This window comes from Oncorhynchus keta, chromosome 6 (assembly GCF_023373465.1).
Source record: "Oncorhynchus keta strain PuntledgeMale-10-30-2019 chromosome 6, Oket_V2, whole genome shotgun sequence".
Classification (NCBI taxonomy): domain Eukaryota; kingdom Metazoa; phylum Chordata; class Actinopteri; order Salmoniformes; family Salmonidae; genus Oncorhynchus; species Oncorhynchus keta.
Window position 1 is genome coordinate 41,019,675 of NC_068426.1, and position 19,677 is coordinate 41,039,351.

Below are 19,677 nucleotides of genomic sequence, written 5' to 3' on the forward strand. Positions count from 1 at the left end.
TGTCTCTCACCTGTATGTTAAGAGTGATGATATGCAGGTGTGTATTTGTGTCTCTCACCTGTATGTGTCTACAGTCGTGTCCGCGTGCAGGCAGCTGGATGCGCCTGAAGGTGATAGGACATTTCAGGGAGACTTTGATTGCCGTCTGTTCCACACCGTCCTCTCCGTTCAGCCCTGGGGTCCCGGGGATGGTCCCGCTACTGAAGTTCCTCTTAACTGAGGAGCGGGAGAGAAAGAGAGAGAGGGAGAGGAGTAGACAAGAGAGCAGGGACGAGAACAGGTGAGAATTGCAGTGAGAAGAAGTCTGAGAACCAACCAGTCAGTCAGACGTGTGTGTTCCACTCACTCTTAGTGACACAGTGCTCTGCAGGCAGTAGTCTCTTCTTCATTAATCCCTGAAGAACCGAGCGTACTGACGGCCTGTGGACCAGCTGCAACACAAACAGGTGGGACTAGAGAGGGTGAGAGAGAGAGAGAGAGAGAGAGAGAAATTGGATTACAAACTAGTAAATATGTCCTTTTCAGGACAAGATAAAGATATGGGAAAGAGGTGATATTTTGGTTGCTATCAAAGACCAAAACCAGATGAAGACTTAACAAAACATCATTATACAACCAGCACGCAACCAGACAAGGACTTCATAAAGCATTTTTGCCTGTCTGGTTCTACTTACGCAGCAGCAGGCGGTGACGGTGATCTGGATGGTGTTGCGTCCCGGCTGACACACCTGCTTGAGGTAGAGGGGCTTGTGGGACGTCTTGTTGTCGCCCCTCTCGATGGTGAGCGGTGTGGCGTTCACACTCACCTGTAAGCAAGGACCAGACACCTACATGACAGACAGGTGAATGGAGGATCGGCTAACAGGCTAGTCACAGTCGTCACACTGGGCTCAGAGTAGGAGTTCTGACCTAGGATCAGCCCCCCGTCCCCGTCCATATAATCTTATTTGTTATGATTCAAAAGGCACAATTAATCCTAGATCAGCACTTCTACTCGAGACCATTGTGAATACAGGCCCTGGGCCACCTTTAGCATAGGGTGCAATATTGTGGAATGTTCAGATAGAAATACATTGTGTAGAAAAGACATGTAGAATGGAGATGTAGAGTTTATTTTATTTTATCTTTATTTAACCAGGCAAGTCAGTTAAGAACAAATTCTTATTTTCAATGACGGCCTAGGAACAGTGGGTTAACTGCCTGTTCAGGTGCAAAACGACAGATTTGTACCTTGTCAGCTCGGGGATTTGAACTTGCAACCTTCCGGTTACTAGTCCAATGCTCTAACCACTAGGCTACCCTGCCACCCTCAGTTCTATTGATGCGATTGATCCTCTATACAGCACTTTGATATATCAGCTGATGTAAGGGCTATATAAATACATTTGTTTTCTACCTAAATCGTTCAGTATGTTGCACCCTCCTGAACGCAACCCTGTCTAGCCAATGAAATACTCAACTGGCTAGCCAATCACGTTCATAGTCATCACTTTGCTAACCCAGGTATAAAGCTGGCTCTCCACTAGTTTTAAAGGCTTCATGACTTCACCACCTGTATAGAGGACTCCACACAGAGATGTCAGTGCATGGTAGAATTTGTGACTTTACGCAAGAGAGCAGTGAGAGCACTTGGGGGAGTGTAAACCCAGCCTAACCCATTGTGATAGGGGTTTGTGTAAATACACAAAGATCAGGTTGTATGTCCCCCCCCCAAAAATACATCTAAACCCACATCTTGGGAAAGGTCTGTAATATTGTGTTTTGTTTGATGCTGCATTTACATCTGTGTGTGTGCGTGTGCGTGTGCGTGTGTGTGTGTGTGTGTGTGTGTGTGTGAGTGGGTACCTGTAAGTGTGATTGTACCTGTACGGAGGCGGGCCAGTTAGTGTTCATCTGTCTGTCCTCATGGTGATAACACTTAAACTGCAGCTCCAGGTCAGGCCTAGAGGGCACACATGCAGTCAACAGATCCACACAGGCAGAGACAGTGAAAACACACACAGAAACACACAAACACCAGGATCGTCGATTAATAAATATGGAAAACATCCAAACTATGGTATTAAAACACTGGATCGCTTTGATTGGCTGAGTCGGTGGGCTCGGACCTCATCATGAGGGTCTTGTAGACGGAGTCTCGCAGCTGGAAGGCATGGTTGCTGACCGCCAGGTTATGCTCCAATCGGAACGGCTCAAGCACCACGCCGTCGCGCACCGGGAAGGTCAGACGCAGGTCGTCGCTAGGGTTACCTGGAGGGGAGGGGGAGATGAGAGTATTTAAAGTACGCATTCGGCCCAGGGTCCTCTACATTAGGGAATGCAACAACAAAATGTCCCTTCCCAGTCGGCCCAGGGTCCTCTACATTAGGGAATGCAACAACAAAATGTCCCTTCCCAGTCGGCCAGGGTCCTCTACATTAGGGAATGCAACAACAAAATGTCCCTTCCCATTCGGCCCAGGGTCCTCTACATTAGGGAATGCAACAACAAAATGTCCCTTCCCATTCGGCCCAGGGTCCTCTACATTAGGGAATGCAACAACAAAATGTCCCTTCCCATTTGGCCAGGGTCCTCTACATTAGGGAATGCAACAACAAAATGTCCCTTCCCATTCGGCCAGGGTCCTCTACATTAGGGAATGCAACAACAAAATGTCCCTTCCCATTCGGCCCAGGGTCCTCTACATTAGGGAATGCAACAACAAAATGTCCCTTCCCATTTGGCCCAGGGTCCTCTCTACATTAGGGAATGCAACAACAAAATGTCCCTTCCCATTCGGCCCAGGCTCCTCTACATTAGGGAATGCAACAACAAAATGTCCCTTCCCATTTGGCCAGGGTCCTCTACATTAGGGAATGCAACAACAAAATGTCCCTTCCCAGTCGGCCCAGGGTCCTCTACATTAGGGAATGCAACAACAAAATGTCCCTTCCCATTGGGCCCAGGGTCCTCTATATTAGGGAATGCAACAACAAAATGTCCCTTCCCAGTCGGCCCAGGGTCCTCTACATTAGGGAATGCAACAACAAAATGTCCCTTCCCATTGGGCCCAGGGTCCTCTACATTAGGGAATGCAACAACAAAATGTCCCTTCCCATTCGGACAGGGTCCTCTACATTAGGGAATGCAACAACAAAATGTCCCTTCCCATTTGGCCCAGGGTCCTCTACATTAGGGAATGCAACAACAAAATGTCCCTTCCCATTCGGCCCAGGGTCCTCTACATTAGGGAATGCAACAACAAAATGTCCCTTCCCATTCGGCCCAGGGTCCTCTACATTAGGGAATGCAACAAAAAAATGTCCCTTCCCATTTGGCCCAGGGTCCTCTACATTAGGGAATGCAACAACAAAATGTCCCTTCCCATTTGGCCCAGGGTCCTCTACATTAGGGAATGCAACAACAAAATGTCCCTTCCCATTTGGCCCAGGGTCCTCTACATTAGGGAATGCAACAACAAAATGTCCCTTCCCATTTGGCCCAGGGTCCTCTACATTAGGGAATGCAACAACAAAATGTCACTTCCCATTCGGCCCAGGGTCCTCTACATTAGGGAATGCAACAACAAAATGTCCCTTCCCAGTCGGCCCAGGGTCCTCTACATCAGGGAATGCAACAACAAAATGTCCCTTCCCAGTCGGCCCAGGGTCCTCTACATTAGGGAATGAAACAACAAAATGTCCCTTCCCAGTCGGCCCAGGGTCCTCTACATTAGGGAATGCAACAACAAAATGTCCCTTCCCAGTCGGCCCAGGGTCCTCTACATTAGGGAATGCAACAACAAAATGTCCCTTCCCAGTCGGCCCAGGGTCCTCTACATCAGGGAATGCAACAACAAAATGTCCCTTCCCATTCGGCCCAAGGTCCTCTACATTAGGGAATGCAACAACAAAATGATTTCTTATTGGACAAGTCCCGTTTCAGTCCTTTGTTCTTCCATTTGCCGTCTAATGAACACGACTCCGGTCTGATCCCTGATACACATTTCTCTTCAATCCGTATCGCAGAAGTTCAGGGAGTTGATGTTGGGCTTGACGACCTGTAACACTTCAGCGATACAGGTTGAATAGAGCCTTTCATAAAGGAGTGTTGACGTAAGTGGGTCTCACCAGTGGGGGGCTGAAGGGAGTTGATGTTGGGCTTGACGTCGGGGCCTTGGGGGAGGTAGGGGGGCTTGGTGTCTGGTCCTGGCCCACCGGGGGAGAGGTAGGGGGGCATGCTGCCCGGAGTCATTGGAGGGGTGGGGTTACCACCCAGAGGAGAACTGGGGTACCCCGGCATCACCCGGCTACCCTGCTGAAAGAGGGAGGGAGAGAGAATTTGAAACATAGAAAAACATCCTATATAAGGCTAGGGCCACAAAGACGTACGGACACATGAAATTGTACATGAATTAATCAATTGTCGGTTTTTGTCCCATCAAAAGTTCTCCAGTTAACCATTTTGGGACATGTCACATTCGGCATGAGTGCAGACATAGTTTGTTTGACGGACTTATATGTCAACAGATATCAACATTTGTATCAATCCGTAATTTGCGGACACAAAAACCCCGTGTGGCTTATTTGGGTCCACAAATTACAATACATTTGCAAAGGACCCCCAAAATCACAAAGGTCATACAGAAGCCTGGACAATGTCATGGAAACAAAAAGCACCTTCTCCTCCACACTGCCAAGGCACGCACACACACACACCAGGTTGGCTTACCGCATTGACAGCAGCCTGTGTGAAGGCATTGTAGCCTCCGGATGCTCCTGGTGGCATGTTACCCTGCTGCTCATTATACTGCTGCTCCTGCTGAAAACACACACACACACACACACACACACACACACACACACACACACACACACACACACACACACACACACACACACACACACACACACACACACACACACATTAACAGGCAAAACTGATCCTAGATCAGTACTCCTATTCTGAGACGCTTTGTGAATACAGGCCCTGGTCAGATTTGATGCTAGATCCTGTCTCTACACTACAAACATGTCAGGGAGAAGTCTCTTTGGAGCCGGGTTCATACTGGCAGTGTGTTAAAAAGGCTATAATCCTTTGAAATACACATCCATAGCTTAACGCTGCAATCAGCAGTAGGAACAATAAAGCATTTTTTTGTTAAAAGCTGAGGGCTGGAGAAATATAACCACTCAAATTCACAGACAGCGCTATAGATGCAAGGACTGACCATCCATGACATCAAAATTATAGTTTTAACCAAGTTTTGAGGATATATAGTGTTTGTTTACATTTACTTTGTTTATAGACATTGGAGTAAAACAAGTGTATATTTTGAGTTTTGATGGGGTATAACAGTTGAACTAAGACCGTGGAGCATTTAGAAGTTATGTTCTTCAAGAAACAAATGTTTTTTAAGTATGTAGCAACTGCTGATTGCTCATTTAACTAGTGTTTGTGGTCTCCCTGCTTACCTTGTAGTACTGTGCAGGATTGGGTGGACCTTGCTGGTACTGCCCCATCGGGGGCATACGCTGGCTGGGGTGGTACGAGGGGGACTGGGGCTGGTGCTGCTGGGGGCCAGGGGGATACTGGAGGGGCTGGCCACTGTGGTACGGAGACATCCCCCCTGAACCATACTGTTGCTGCCCTGGGAAACCCTGGGGGAGGGACGGAGGAGAGATGGAAGGGATGAGTGTGTGTCAACTAGTAAACAATTTATGTGAAGTGTGTTCGTGTGTTTGCAAGCACCCATGTGTTTTCCAGCTCTGTACCTCTGATTGGTAGGGGCGTTTGAGCCCTTGTTGTTGGCCTCCTGGGTAGCCTGGGTGTTGCTGGGGCATCCTCTGGCCCTGAGCCTGGGAGGGGTGCGAAGGGTACACCATGCCCCCCATGGAGGGGTGCTGCCCGGGCCGGGATTGGACCATCCCACTGGGGCTCATACCCGGGGGGCCGCGGGGGCCACCCTGCTGGGGGCCCTGGTGGGAAAGGAATTGGGTACTGTAGGAGGGGCCTCCACCCATCTAAAGAGAGAAAAGAGGAGAAGAAGAGGGGAGAGGCTAGATGCTATAAAAATGCAGAGCACACACACCCAGTGGCAGAAATGGTGTTCGAATTGAAGTCAGTTAATTCAGGAAGTAAACAGACATTCCAATTCAAATGTAGAAAAAAAGTGCATATATTTTCAATTCATTCTCAAACTGAAAAGGAGGAGCTATTTATTTGAAATGTGTTAGCATTTTTACATGAAAATCATGTGTGACTTCAATTAGAATTGACACCAACCCTGATACACAAAACTGTGTCAGGGAGAGGAAATGATGGAAGACTCCTTGTAGGATTTACAGTGTGGTTTCTCTTCCTAGAGACAGAGACGTGTCAACAGTCTGCTAGAAAAGACTTATGTTCTCTCTCTAATCAAAGCCATGTCTCTGGAGTCTGAAGTGTGTGTTGTGTGTGTGTGTGTGTGTGTGTGTGGCAGAGCTAGTGAATGATATCAGCTAAATGTTGTGGTCTTGGGACGATAAACCCCAAATTATCGTCCCAACTATAACACGCATGCGCTCACACAAGGCGGCGTAGCCGTATACCTGGCCATAGTTCAGTTCCTGGTTCTGCTTCTCCTGGATGGCAGCAACAGTAGCCGTAGCAGTGGCGGTCGCCGTGGCAGCGGCAGCAGCAACCGCGGCGGCAGCAGCCTGGGTGAAGTCAGAGGGAGGGCGTTGGCCCATACCTCCTCCGCCACCACCATTATTAGAGTAACTAAAGATACACAGACAGAGAGATAGAATTATTTGGAACTCACTCCCAAGGTCAAGCACTATAAACAATGGCATTTCCTTGATTCCTTGAGTCCTCTCTCCTCACCTCCTTTTCCAGACCCATTGGATGAGAAGGTCAGAAGGGAAAGACCTCAGCTTCTCAACGAATGGTTTTGGAAAAGGATGCAAATTGAGAGAACGTAAGGAATGAATTAAATGCAATTGACATTATCCCCATGTGACCGACTGAATGGAGCCCTGGGTTGTTGTCATTCAGGCTATGAAAATGAACAACTTTAGCAAAATTGTTTGCAAACAAAAACGTGCGTTTCTTATATACAGTTGAAGTCGGAAGTTTACATACACTTAGGTTGGAGTTTTTCAACCACTCGGCAAGTCAGTAGGACATCTACTTTGTGCATGAAACAAGTCCTTTTTCCAACAATTGTTTACAGACAGATTATTTCACTTATAATTCACTGTATCACAATTCCAGTGGGTCAGAAGTTTACATACACTAAGTTGACTGTGCCTTTAAACAGCTTGGAAAATTCCAGAAAATGATGTCATGGCTTTAGAAGCTTCTGATAGGCTAATTAGCATCATTTGAGTCAATCGGAGGTGTACCTGTGGATGTATTTCAAGGTCAATCTCTTTGCTTGACATCATGGGAAAATCAAAAGAAATCAGCCAAGACCTCAGAAAAATAGTTGTAGACCTCCACAAATATGGTTCATCCTTGGGAGCAATTTCCAAATGCCTGAAGGTACCATGATCATCTGTACCAACAATTGTACGCAAGTATAAACACCATGGGACCACGCAGCCGTCATACCGCTCAGGAAGGAGACGCATTCTGTCACCTAGAGATGAACGCACTTTGGTGTGAAAAGTGCAACTCAATCCCAGAACAACAGCAAAGGACCTTGTGAAGATGCTGGAGTAAACAGGTACAAAAGTATCTATATCCACAGTAAAACGAGTCCTAGCTCGACATAACCTGAAAGGCCGCTCAGCAAGGAAGAAGCCACTGCTCCAAAACCGCCAAAAGGGTGAGGTTTGCAAGCCGAAGAACACCATCCCAACCGTGAAGCATGTGGGTGGCAGCATCATGTTGTGGGGGTGCTTTGTTGCAGGAGGGACTGGTGCACTTCACAAAATAAATGGTAGGACAATTGTGTGGATATATTGAAGCAACATCTCAAGACATCAGTTAGGAAGTTATAGCTTGCTTGCAAATGGGACTTCCAAATGGACAATGACCCCAAGCATACTTCCAAAGTTGTGGCTTAAGGACAACAAAGTCAAGGTATTGGAGTGGCCATCACAAAGCCCTGACCTCAATCCTATAGAACATTTGTGGGCAGAACTGAAAAAGCGTGAGCGAGCAAGGAGGCCGACAAACCTGCCTCAGTTACACCAGCTCTGACAGGAGGAATGGGCCAAAATTCACCCAACTTATTGTGGGATGCTTGTGGAAGGCTACCCGGTAGCAATACTACCAAATACTAATTGAGTGTATGTAAACTTCTGACCCACTGGGAATGTGATGAAAGAAATAAAAGCTGAAATAAATCACTCTACTATTATTCTGACATTTCACATTATTAAAATAAAGTGGTGATCCTAACTGACCTTAAACAGGGAATTTTTACTCTGATTAAATGTCAGGAAATGTGAAAAACCGAGTTTAAATGTATTTGGCTAAGGTGTATGTAAACTTATGACTTCTGACTGTATGTTCAAGTAGTCTGACCCTCTTTCAGTCCATTTTCTACCATTTCCTGCCTAGTGAACACTTCCCAGGTAGTACGTCTACATTTCACTCTGTTTGGTGCCCAATAAACAAGACCCTGGTGAACATATACCACAACAACTAGTCAAAAGATGTTTACCTCTGCCCGTATGGCGGTGCTTGGTTATAGGCGGTGTTGGGGCGGCCGTAAAGGCCTGGTTGTCCGTAGCCCTTATCCCCGTAGCTCTGGTACTGGTGGCTCATACCGGGACTCATCCCCCCACCTCCACTGCTGCTCTGCATCATGTGACCTCCAGAGTTCCCGCCCGGACCCATGGGCGCTCCAAACACCTAGACGGGGAAAACACAGGAAGCGGACAGAAAGTGGAGGTAGTGGAAACAGTAAAGTGTTAGTGAAGAAGAAAAAGGTTGTGACATCCCAGACTGACAGCTTTACATATAATGAATGTCATGTCATATATTGCAATACCATTGATGCAGACTCTGATAGTTATACACTTCATTCAGGCCTTGTGAGTTTTGGTGCACAGCTGCTATGTAGGCAACCTGGAACGTGGCAAAAGATATTTGCTCTCCTTGATAAATCAAGGTTACATAAATAGATGGACTGGTTGAAAGGAGGGGATGATAGAATGATGGATTAGAGACAGTTATGAAGGATGGGTGAGAGAAAGGAAGGATGAGAGCCATGATTGACTGGTTGTTACCTGGCTGTGCGAGGGATTGGTCACGCCCCAGACGGTAGTTACCACGGAGAGTGCTCCTGGCTGTTGATTGGTGCCTTGTTGCCAGGAGGCAGAGTCATACAGGAAGTTACCGTCACTAAGGAAGATAGAGCCAGGAAGCAAAGGCATTATGGGATGGATTCATGTACAGCAGTAGGGTGCATCTCAATAGTGAATGTGGCTTCCTCTCCATCTGCACTGATCGTGAAAGACCCGGGCCTTGTGCTTCAAGCATGTCAGAATCCAGGTGCTGATTTAGGATCAGTTTTGCATTTTAAATCAAAATGAATAACATGGGGGGGCTGATCCGAGATCAGGCGGAAGCAAATACCTGGTAGGTGGAAGTATACATACCATAGTACTCTCACCTGTACAGTTATTTTCAGATTAGTGCAGATTTCAACTTTCTCTTGAAAGTGGTTTTAGTAGAAAACACTAGTATCATCCTCATCGTGTTAGTCATAGCAGACCTTAGAGTTATTTATAAATTGTCAGAAATGTCCAAATCAACTAGCCCATGTCATTTTAGCCCATATATAAGACTATTAAAAGATGGGTGTGAACAGTTTGTGTCATGAACAGTGCTGGAAGGGAGGCCTGAGTGGAAAACTTTAGGAACCCCTGCATTAGAATATTTGATGGGTGTGAACAGTGCTGGAAGGGAGGCCTGAGTGGAAAACTTTAGGAACCCCTGCATTAGACCATTTGTTTGTTGAAGAGGAAAACTAGTGGGACTCTTTGTAAGTGTTGAACAACTTGTGCCACAGCACATCCTCAAGAGGCCACTACATAACATTTCCATGACAACAACAAAGCAGCCATGTAGAAACTGGTAAGGGCCCTGCTGACAAGAGGAGGCCCCTGAGTGTGTACATGTACGTGTGTGGGGGGGGCTGAGGTTACCCTCCACTCCCTCAACTGAAATCACAGGACATAATCTCGCTGGTACAGGAAACCAGCGCTCCAGCGCCAGCAGCAGCCATTGAGTCCCAGAGCCCAGCTAATAGCGAGGGCGGTGAAAGCCAACCAGAAGACAACTAGCGATTTGTCTGAGGACAATGCACTCAGCACTTCCTCTCGGAGTCATTCAGAGTGTGTGTGTGTGTGTGTGTGTGTGTGTGTGTGTGTGTGTGTGTGTGTGTGTGTGTGTGTGTGTACCTGTGCGGAGTGGGAGGCAGACCGGGTTTCATGGAGTTGAGGGGGTTCATCGGAGGAACGGGGGGATCAACGAGACCCTGACAGGCAGCCTGAGAGAAAGAGAAGTATTGAAACGGTATGTTGTGTTGTGTTCTTATTATTTTAATTGTGCAATTATTCATTATGCCATGTATTATCATGTTCTTGTTATCAGCAATATCATGTACATAAAGCTGATCGACTCATCGTATTGAACTGAAGCAGTGACTTCACCACCATCACACGCTTACCTTCCTCTCCCCGTTAGCTTCTGCTCTGTGTGTATCTCGGTCTGTCTGTTGGTCTGTGTGTGAGAGAGCGAAAGAGTTAGCCTATTACTGCCTGGCATAATGGTTCTCATAGGGAGGGGCAGGCAGCAGGGTCTAAATTTAGCTCTTTGATTTCTACAGGAATTCAAGAGAACAGCAAATGAAGCTGCTGCCTACACACGTAATAGCCGGCTTTTGGGCCCCCCCAAAAAAATATATTAAGAGCTGATAAATAAAATTGCCACCGCCAATTGCCAGGGAGAAGAAAATAAATCCCATTGCAAAAAAAATAGATTTTTGCCTATTAATTGATTGAAATACCAGTCGATGGATGTAGTGCGAGCGCTGCTGCTACGGTTTGTTTACTGCTGGAGAATAAAACGTGCTTTTATTAGCCCCTTCATTGCGCAACAACTCTAAACGCAATCGTGTGTTAAAAACACTGATGGCCATGATTGAAGAGAGCTACTAGTTTTATTTCTCAACTGGTAATTGAAGCTCGCTTCCCATTTGCCATTCAAGTGCTTAGGCAAAGGTAGGCAGGCTTCAGCTCATCACACAACACTTTGCAATGGGCTGGGGGAAGTATGCATTTTCAAAGCATACTTGTTTGAAACCTGAACGTTTTACTACACGTTATGAGGCATGGCTTACCTTGCTTCAAAGTAGCCTAGACAAAATACAACCAAACGTGAAGGAAATTATTTTATAGGCTGGAGAATGCCATTGAAACCAGTATAGCCTATTTCTCTCGTGTTCTATTGGTTTTCAAAGCAACTTCCATTGTCCAGTAGCCAAAGGCACAATCCTAGTCATATTAGAAACCCATGCTAGTTGTCGCACCTTTAGAGCTCCCCTTTATCCACATTTCTAAACAGATATTTTAATCTCAGTCTCATGAAACAGCTCGCATGCCGTGCGCTTTTGACAAAGTTGTCCCGCTAATTGCATTATGGAACTAACATTTATGCGTAGCCAATTTACTGCCTTGTGCCAACACTTGCGCACACCGCTGCGCTCATAATGTGAATAAATAACAGTTTATCAACATTTTAAGCTAAATGTTCTGATCTGTTGCATGAGCCTCATTGCTTCTTACGTTTTCGTTTTGTTTTACTTAGCTCACTGGTTGTATGAATATGGGCTCCATCGTCCTAAAACTGTCCAGAGTTTGTTTGAATAGGTTATTTCTTCCTCGCACAGAGCAGCAAGCTAACCAATAGAATATATACATGTTTCTACTATGGGGGATGGTAGACCGACATTGACATCGGCTCGTGATTTTCCTGTTCCTTACTCTTGTTGGCTGGGGAAAAGTAAACGTGGACAGATATTCTAATCTCTAAAATTGCGCAACAGAATTCGTTGAATGCACACGTTGCGTGTGTCTGGCGCAACATTTTACTCATAGAAACCCTGACACACATACAGCTCGTTAACTGCCGAGAGATCACAGGCTTTCAACACAATTTCCCCTCAATCACCCTCTCCATCCCGCTCTCTGTTTCGCAGTAAATTACGCTTCATCTCAGAGTAAAGTCCTATGAGGGAAAAGTCCATAGTTGTGTTTTTTACGAAACTCCGCTAATTGACAGGCTAAAGCAGTGGTCACCAAACTACGGCCCGCGGGCCGGATACGGCCCGTCAGCACATTTGGCCCGGCCCTCTGAACAATACCAGAGACGCTATCGAATTTTTTTCCTATTTGGCCTCCAGAAAAAAAATCCCTGTCAAAGAGAGAACGGAATAATGGCGAAAAGGTTAGGTAAGAGAAAAATTGATTCAGAATGCAGGGTATTTAACCTGCAGTGGGCAAACGATTATTTTTTTGTTCAATGCAAAGAAAAGGCTGTTTGTCTCATCTGTCAAGAGACGGTGGCGGTATTCAAAGAATACAATCTTCGCCGACACTATGAATCCCGTCACAAAGACAAGTACGATAGCTTGCAATGCCAAATACGAGCAGACAAACTCTCAAAGCTAAAAAGTGGACTACTATCTCAGCAGAATACATTTGTACGCCAAGCTCAGCTGAACCAGGCATCCGTTCGGGCCAGCTTTCGGGTTGCTAAACTGATAGCAAGAAGCGGTAAGCCTTTCACTGACGGAGAGTTTGTTAAGAAATGTATGGATGCTGTCGCGGAGGAGGTGTGTCCCGAGAAGAAAGATGCATTTAATGCCGTAAGTCTGTCGGCGAGTACAATCACCAGACGCGTTGAAGAAATCAAAACAAAACGGTCCCAGAGCTGATCGACCCAGAATGGAAATGGCACCTCGCATTTTTAACAGACGTGACAGAAATACTTAACAGCCTTAACTTGCAGCTACAAGGCGAGGGGAAACTCATTTGCGACATGTATTCACACATAAAAGCATTTGAGGTGAAATTAGCGCTGCTTTTGGAACAAGTGAAAAAGCGCAACTTCGTCCATCTTCCTGCTACCCAAAACCTGTCGACAGAGAACCCAGCGGTCCCGTTCCCAGCTGAAAAGTGCGTGGAAGCACTGGAAATGCTGAAGGCGGAGTTCGGTGTGCGATTCAGTGAACTACATGTTCATGCAAAAGAAATCCGTCTTTTTCAGAACCCCTTTGTTGCCGACATTGATGAAGCCCAGCCTTCATATCAGTTTGAGTTGGCTGAGTTACAGAACTGTGATGTTCTGAAAGACGCATTCAAGCCCAACAGTCTCATTGACTTCTATGCCGCCCTCCCAAACGACACATATCCAAACATCAAAAAACACGCAATGAAAATGTCCACAGTTTTTGGCAGCACGTATATCTGCGAGAAAACCTTTTCTCGCATGAAACTGCTGAAAACCCCGATGAGATCAAGATTGACAGATGAACATTTGCATCAGTGCTTGAGACTAGCTGTAACTAGAATGGAACCTGATATTCAACTTCTCACCAGCCAGATGCAGGCCCACAGTTCACACTGATGAACATACATAGCAGGTAAGCTCACTTTTCTGACTTGAATGAGTCATTCTGAGCATAAACAAATATAATCATAATAAAATCTACTGGGATAAAATCCATCTTTACAACCATACTGGTAGTGAAATGTATTGTGCTGTGTAGGTGCTGTATCACTTAGTTCAGTTTCTCAACCTGCTTCTTTTGTGGTTTTCACAGGGAAGTTGATGAGAGAGAGCTGCAAACAGCGGTGTCTACAAGCCTACTGGAACCTACAAAAGGATTATAAGGAAGGAACACAATGACTTTAAGAGACTGCTCATATGTGTCAGAGAGATTCTGCTCTGACAACTGAGCTGAACTTTTATCTGTTAAGATTGTGCATGGCACGACAGAAAGTTAATGTTCCATGGCTTTTTTTCTATGAAGAACCCAGAGAGAGTTATTTAGTTATTATTTATTTCCTGTTTTTTCTGTGAAGAACTCAGAGAGGGTTATTTAGTTATTATTTATTTCATTAATAGTGTTATTATTTGTTTCCTTTTTCTGTAAAGAACCTGGAAATGGTTATTTGGTTATGTGTGGCTTTCTGGAAAACAATACATTTTTTAAGCTCCCCTACGATCGTCACACTTTTTCTGTTACAAACTGACACCGGCCCCCCATCAGAGAAGGGAAAAGTTATGTGGCCCTCACAGGAAAAAGTTTGGGGACCCCTGGGCTAAAGTGTCGGCAGGTAGAGCTTTGGGACAGTAACGTGGATGTGGAATAAGGCAACAACCGGCACCTCTGATTCAGCGGGGCTGGGTTAAATTCGGAAGACATTTTGGTTCAATGCATTCAGTTATTCCCTTTCCCCCTTATTAAAATTATGCAAATCTAAAAGTAACTTCTATTGCCAACTATGTCAAATAGCCTACAAATCAAACAAAGACATTGAAGCCTGCAGGTAGAAAATATCCTGATAGAACAAATCGCATTGGCTACGCATGGCCTGTCTGCAAAGAAAATGAAATTATCAATTTGGTCCAGCCAGTTTATGCTAACAAACTTGCAACATTGTATGAAATATTCTGGACCCTCAGTTTTCTGCACCACTGTGCTCCATACAGACACAGCTGTATTTGAGCGAGGGATGAGGGGCGCTATTTTATGACATTTCCACCAAATCAGAGCATGACATTTTCCCCCCTTTCAAATGGAGTGGTTATTGAAAGGGAGAGAGCTCTAAAATATGTTTCTAATAGGCTACATTGAGGAACTATTGTCATTCAATGGATGTAAAAACAGAGTTAATTTACTTGCTATTTGAGGTGAAGAAAAATAAATGTATTCTCATTTTCGGCGGTGAGTTAAGAAAATCAGAAATACAATACTATCAGATCCCCATCAAATGGGCACATTTATAAAAGCCTACATTTGCGTGCAGGCCAGGTACCCTCCTTAATCAACATCGACAGGAACGCTCAAAACAAAACAAATACATTGACAACTTGTAAATAGAATGAAATAAACCAAAACTTGTTTTGTGTAGCCGAGGTTGTTGCTCTGTAAAACAATGTGTCCACTACGAAAAAGACTAATAACGCCTGATTCTGATTTGACATTTTTGTCCCCCCAGTTATCACACATCGACGAATGTGATACAAAACGAGGCAACAGTGTGCTTTGCGACCATGCAGACAAAACAGAGTGGTCAGGGAGGTTGTTTGGTGTGTTTATCCGACTGGATCAAAAACATATCTATACACACAAAAGTTGACACATTTAAAGGTTTTTCTTTATTTTTACTATTTTCTACATTGTAGAACAACAGTGAAGACATCAATACTATGAAATGACACATATGGAATAATGTAGTACACCCCCCCCCAAAAAAGTGTTAAACAAATCAAACTAAATTTTATATTTGAGATATTTTAGAGTAGCCACCCTTTGACTTGATGACAGCATTGCACACCCATGGCCATCTCTCAACCAGCTTCATGAGGTAGTCACCTGGAATGCTTTTAAAAAGTTAAATGTGTGGAATTTCTTTTCTTAATGCGTTTGAGCCAATCAGTTGTTGTGACAAGGTAGGGTGTGTATAGGGATATTGAAGGTTACATAGGTAACCACGGTTATGTGAGCTATTTGGATCACTCCAATAAACTGAGCAAAGAAAATGTCCTCACTGTCAACTGCGTTTATTTTCAGCAAATTTAATGTGTGTAAATATTTGTATGGACACAAGATTCAACAACGGAAACCAACTGAACAAGTTCCACAGACATGTGACTAACAGAAATGGAATAATGTGTCCTGGAACAAGGGGGTGTCAACATCAAAAGTATCTGGTGCATTAAGTTGCATTAAGTACTGCAGTGAATCTCCTCCTCATGAACTGCACCAGATTTTCCAGTTCTTGCTAGGAGATGTTACCCCACTCTTTCACCAAGGCACCTGCAAGTTCCCGGACATTTCTGGGGGGGGAATGGCCCGAGCCCTCACCCTCCGATCCAACAGGTGCCAGTCGTGCTCAATGGGATTGAGATCCGGGCTCTTCGCTGGCCATGGCAGAACACTGACATTTCTGTCTTGCAGGAAATCACGCACAGAACGAGCAGTGTGGCTGGTGGCATTGTCATGCTGGAAAGTCATGTCAGAATGAGCCTGCAGGAAGGGTAACACGTGAGAGAGGAGGATGTCTTCCCTGTAACGCTCAGCGTTGAAATTGCCTGCAATGACGACAAGCTCAGTCCGATGATGCTGTGACACACCGATCCAGACCATGACGGACCCTCCACCTCGATCCCGCTCCAGAGTACTGGCCTCGGTGTAACGCTAATTCCTTCAACGATAAACACGAATCCGACCATCACCCCTGGTGAGACAAAACCACAACTCGTCAGTGAAGAGCACTTTTTGCCAGTCCTGTCTGGTTCAATGACAGGGGGTTTGTGCCCATAGGCGACGTTGTTGCCAGAGATGTCTGGTGAGGGTTAGGGTCCAGCCACTCTCAGCCTATTGCGGACAATCTGAGCACTGATGGAGGGATTGTGCGTTCCTGGTGTAACTCGGGCAGTTGTTGTTGCCATCCTGTACCTGTCCTGCAGGTGTGATGTTCGGATGTACTGATCCTGTGCAGGTGTTGTTGCAAGTGGTCTGCCACTGCGAGAATGATCAGCCGTCCATCCTGTCTCCCCGTAGTGCTGTTTTAGGCGTCTCAATGTACGGACATTGCAATTTATTGGCCTGGCCACATCTGCAGCCCTCATGCCTCCTTGCAGCATGCCTAAGGCACGTTCACGCAGATGAGCAGGGACCCTGGGCATCTTTCTTGTGGTGTTTTTCAGAGTCAGTAGAAAGCCCTCTTTAGTGTCCTAAGTTTTCAAAATTGACCTTAATTGCCTACCATCTGTAAGCTGTTCGTGTCTTAACGACCGTTCCACAGGTGCATGTTCATTAATTGTTTATGGTTCATTGAACAAGCATGGAAAACAGTGTTTAACTTCTTATGGCTGGGGGAAAGTATTGAGTAGCTTGGATGAATAGCGTGCCCAGAGTAAACTGCCTGCTACTCAGGCCCAGAAGCTAAGATATGCATATAATTAGTAGATTTGGATAGAAAACACTCTGAATGATGTCTGTGAGTACAACAGAACTTATTTCGCAACTCATATGGCAGGCCAAAACCTGAGAAAAAATCCAATCAGGAAGTGGGAAATCTGAGGTTAGTTTGACAAGTTTCTTCGACCTGTAATATAACTTTTTGAACTTTACGTCGGACCTGAACGCGCGTTTGGATTTGTTTACGAAACGCCCTAACAAAAGAAGCTATTTGGACATAAATGATGGACATAATCGAAACAGAACAAACATTTGTGGAACTGCGATTCCTGGGTGTGCATTCTGATGAAGATCAATGGTAAGTGAATATTTATGATGCTATTTTTGACTAATGTTGACTGCGCAAAATGGCGGATATTTCTTTTGGGCTCTGAGCGCCATACTCAGATTATGCTTTTTCAGTAAAGTTTTTTTTAAATCTGACACTGCGGTTACGTCAAGGAGAAGTGTATCTAAAGTTCCATGCATAACACTTAAATGTTCATCAACATTTATAATGATACCCAACATTTTCCTTGACAAAAAAACAAACGCTACCGATAACCGATATTTAAAATTTTTGCGGCCTTTTAAACATTCAAGTACAATTGAATAGTTAACGCGCACACACACGGGCGCAGCGGTCTAAGGCACTGCATCTCAGTGCAAGAGGCGTCACTACAGTCCCTGGTTCGAATCCAGGCTGTATCACATCCGGACGTGATTGGGAGTCCTATAGGGCGGCGCACAATTGGCCCAGCGTTGTCGGGGACTTCATAATAAGTTTCTTGACCAATCGGGACCTGAATATGACTGCAGGTCACATAATAGCAGTAAAACAAACACACCCCCTGCTATAATGTGGATAAAGAGTTACTTGTCTAACAGAACACAGAGGGTGTTCTTTAATGGAAGTCTATCAAATATAATCCAGTTAGAATCAGGAATTCCCCAGGGCAGCTGTTAGACCCCTTGCTTTTTACTAACGACATGCCACTGACTGAGTAAAGTCAGAGTGTCTATGTATGCGGATGACTCAACACTCAACACGTCAGCTACTACAGTGACTGAAATGACTCAACACTACACACGTCAGCTACTACAGTGACTGAAATGACTGCAACACTCAACAAAGAGCTGCAGTTAGTTTCAGAGTGGGTGGCAAGGAACAAGTCAGCCATAAATGTTTCTAAAACTAAAAGCAATGTATTTGGAACAAAACACTCGCTAAACCCTAAACCTCAACCAAATCTTGTAATAAATCATGTGGAAATTGAGCAAGGTGAAATGACTAAACTGCTTGGAGTAACACTAGATTGTAAACTGTCATGGTGAAAACATATTGATGCAGTAGTAGCCAAGATGGGGAGAAGTCTGTCCTTAATAAAGCGATGCTCTGCCTTCTTAACAACACTATCAACAAGGCAGGTCCTACAGGCCCTAGTTTCTACCTTCTTAACAACACTAACAAGGCAGGTCCTACAGGCCCTAGTTTCTACCTTCTTAACAACACTATCAACAAGGCAGGTCCTACAGGCCCTAGTTGTCGCACCTTGACTACTGTTCAGTCGTGTGGTCAGGTGCCACAAAAATGGACTTAAATTGCAATTGGCTCAGAACGGCAGCACAGCTGACGTACACAGAGAACTAATATTAATAATATGCATTGTACATTTATATGCTGAAAGTGGAGGAGAGATTGACTTCATCACTACTTTTATGAGAGGTATTGACATGTTGAATGCACCGAGCGGTCTGGCTAAACTACTGGCACAAGGATCGGACACCCATGCATACCCCACAAGACATGCCACAAGAGGTCTCTTCAGTCCCCAAGTCCAGAACAGACTATGGGAGGCACACAGTACTAGAGCCATGACTACATGGAACTCTATTCCACAGTACTACATAGAGCCATGACTACATGGAACTCTATTCCACAGTACTACATAGAGCCATGACTACATGGAACTCTATTCCACAGTACTACATAGAGCCATGACTACATGGAACTCTATTCTACAGTACTACATAGAGCCATGACTACATGGAACTCTATTCTACAGTACTACATAGAGCCATGACTACATGGAACTCTATTCCACAGTACTACATAGAGCCATGACTACATGGAACTCTATTCCACAGTACTACATAGAGCCATGACTACATGGAACTCTATTCCACAGTACTACATAGAGCCATGACTACATGGAACTCTATTCCACAGTACAACATAGAGCCATGACTACATGGAACTCTATTCCACAGTACTACATAGAGCCATGACTACATGGAACTCTATTCCACAGTACTACATAGAGCCATGACTACATGGAACTCTATTCCACAGTACAACATAGAGTCATGACTACATGGAACTCTATTCCACATTAAGCAACTGACGAAAGCAGTAAAATTAGATTTTTAAAAACCCAGAAAAAAAATACCTTATGGAACAGCAGGGACTGTGAAGCAACACAAACATTGGCACACACACACAC

At 45.0% G+C, this 19,677-nt stretch overlaps 1 protein-coding gene and 1 long non-coding RNA gene across 18 annotated transcripts in view; one reads left to right on the forward strand and one right to left on the reverse strand.

Moving 5' to 3' along the window:
* The window catches only part of LOC118385508 (zinc finger MIZ domain-containing protein 2-like), a 44,202-nt gene that overhangs the window by 12,285 nt on the left and 12,240 nt on the right, over nucleotides 1-19,677 (reverse strand). For 4 of the 17 annotated variants that reach the window (XM_052521538.1, XM_052521535.1, XM_052521544.1 and 1 more), the window contains exons 1-15: nucleotides 12,679-12,974; nucleotides 10,649-10,701; nucleotides 10,380-10,468; nucleotides 9,204-9,318; nucleotides 8,636-8,826; nucleotides 6,570-6,741; nucleotides 5,754-6,002; nucleotides 5,454-5,639; nucleotides 4,711-4,800; nucleotides 4,110-4,296; nucleotides 2,109-2,250; nucleotides 1,846-1,942; nucleotides 675-827; nucleotides 347-452; nucleotides 59-216 (exon numbers count right to left, since the gene is read on the reverse strand). In XM_052521538.1, the coding sequence (XP_052377498.1) occupies nucleotides 59-216; nucleotides 347-452; nucleotides 675-827; nucleotides 1,846-1,942; nucleotides 2,109-2,250; nucleotides 4,110-4,296; nucleotides 4,711-4,800; nucleotides 5,454-5,639; nucleotides 5,754-6,002; nucleotides 6,570-6,741; nucleotides 8,636-8,826; nucleotides 9,204-9,318; nucleotides 10,380-10,468; nucleotides 10,649-10,701; nucleotides 12,679-12,946 (2,256 nt within the window). In that variant the 5' untranslated portion in view covers nucleotides 12,947-12,974. Of the gene's footprint in view, nucleotides 1-58; nucleotides 217-346; nucleotides 453-674; nucleotides 828-1,845; nucleotides 1,943-2,108; nucleotides 2,251-4,109; nucleotides 4,297-4,710; nucleotides 4,801-5,453; nucleotides 5,640-5,753; nucleotides 6,003-6,569; nucleotides 6,742-8,635; nucleotides 8,827-9,203; nucleotides 9,319-10,379; nucleotides 10,469-10,648; nucleotides 10,702-10,987; nucleotides 11,170-11,765; nucleotides 12,375-12,678; nucleotides 12,975-19,677 lie in introns of those variants that run through there. The other 13 variants (XM_052521547.1, XM_052521549.1, XM_052521548.1 and 10 more) reach the window with 10 other exon arrangements.
* LOC127930799 (uncharacterized) lies at nucleotides 12,838-15,754 on the forward strand. Its single transcript, XR_008139538.1, has 2 exons — nucleotides 12,838-13,624; nucleotides 13,805-15,754. It is a non-coding gene; the product is annotated as an uncharacterized LOC127930799 (long non-coding RNA).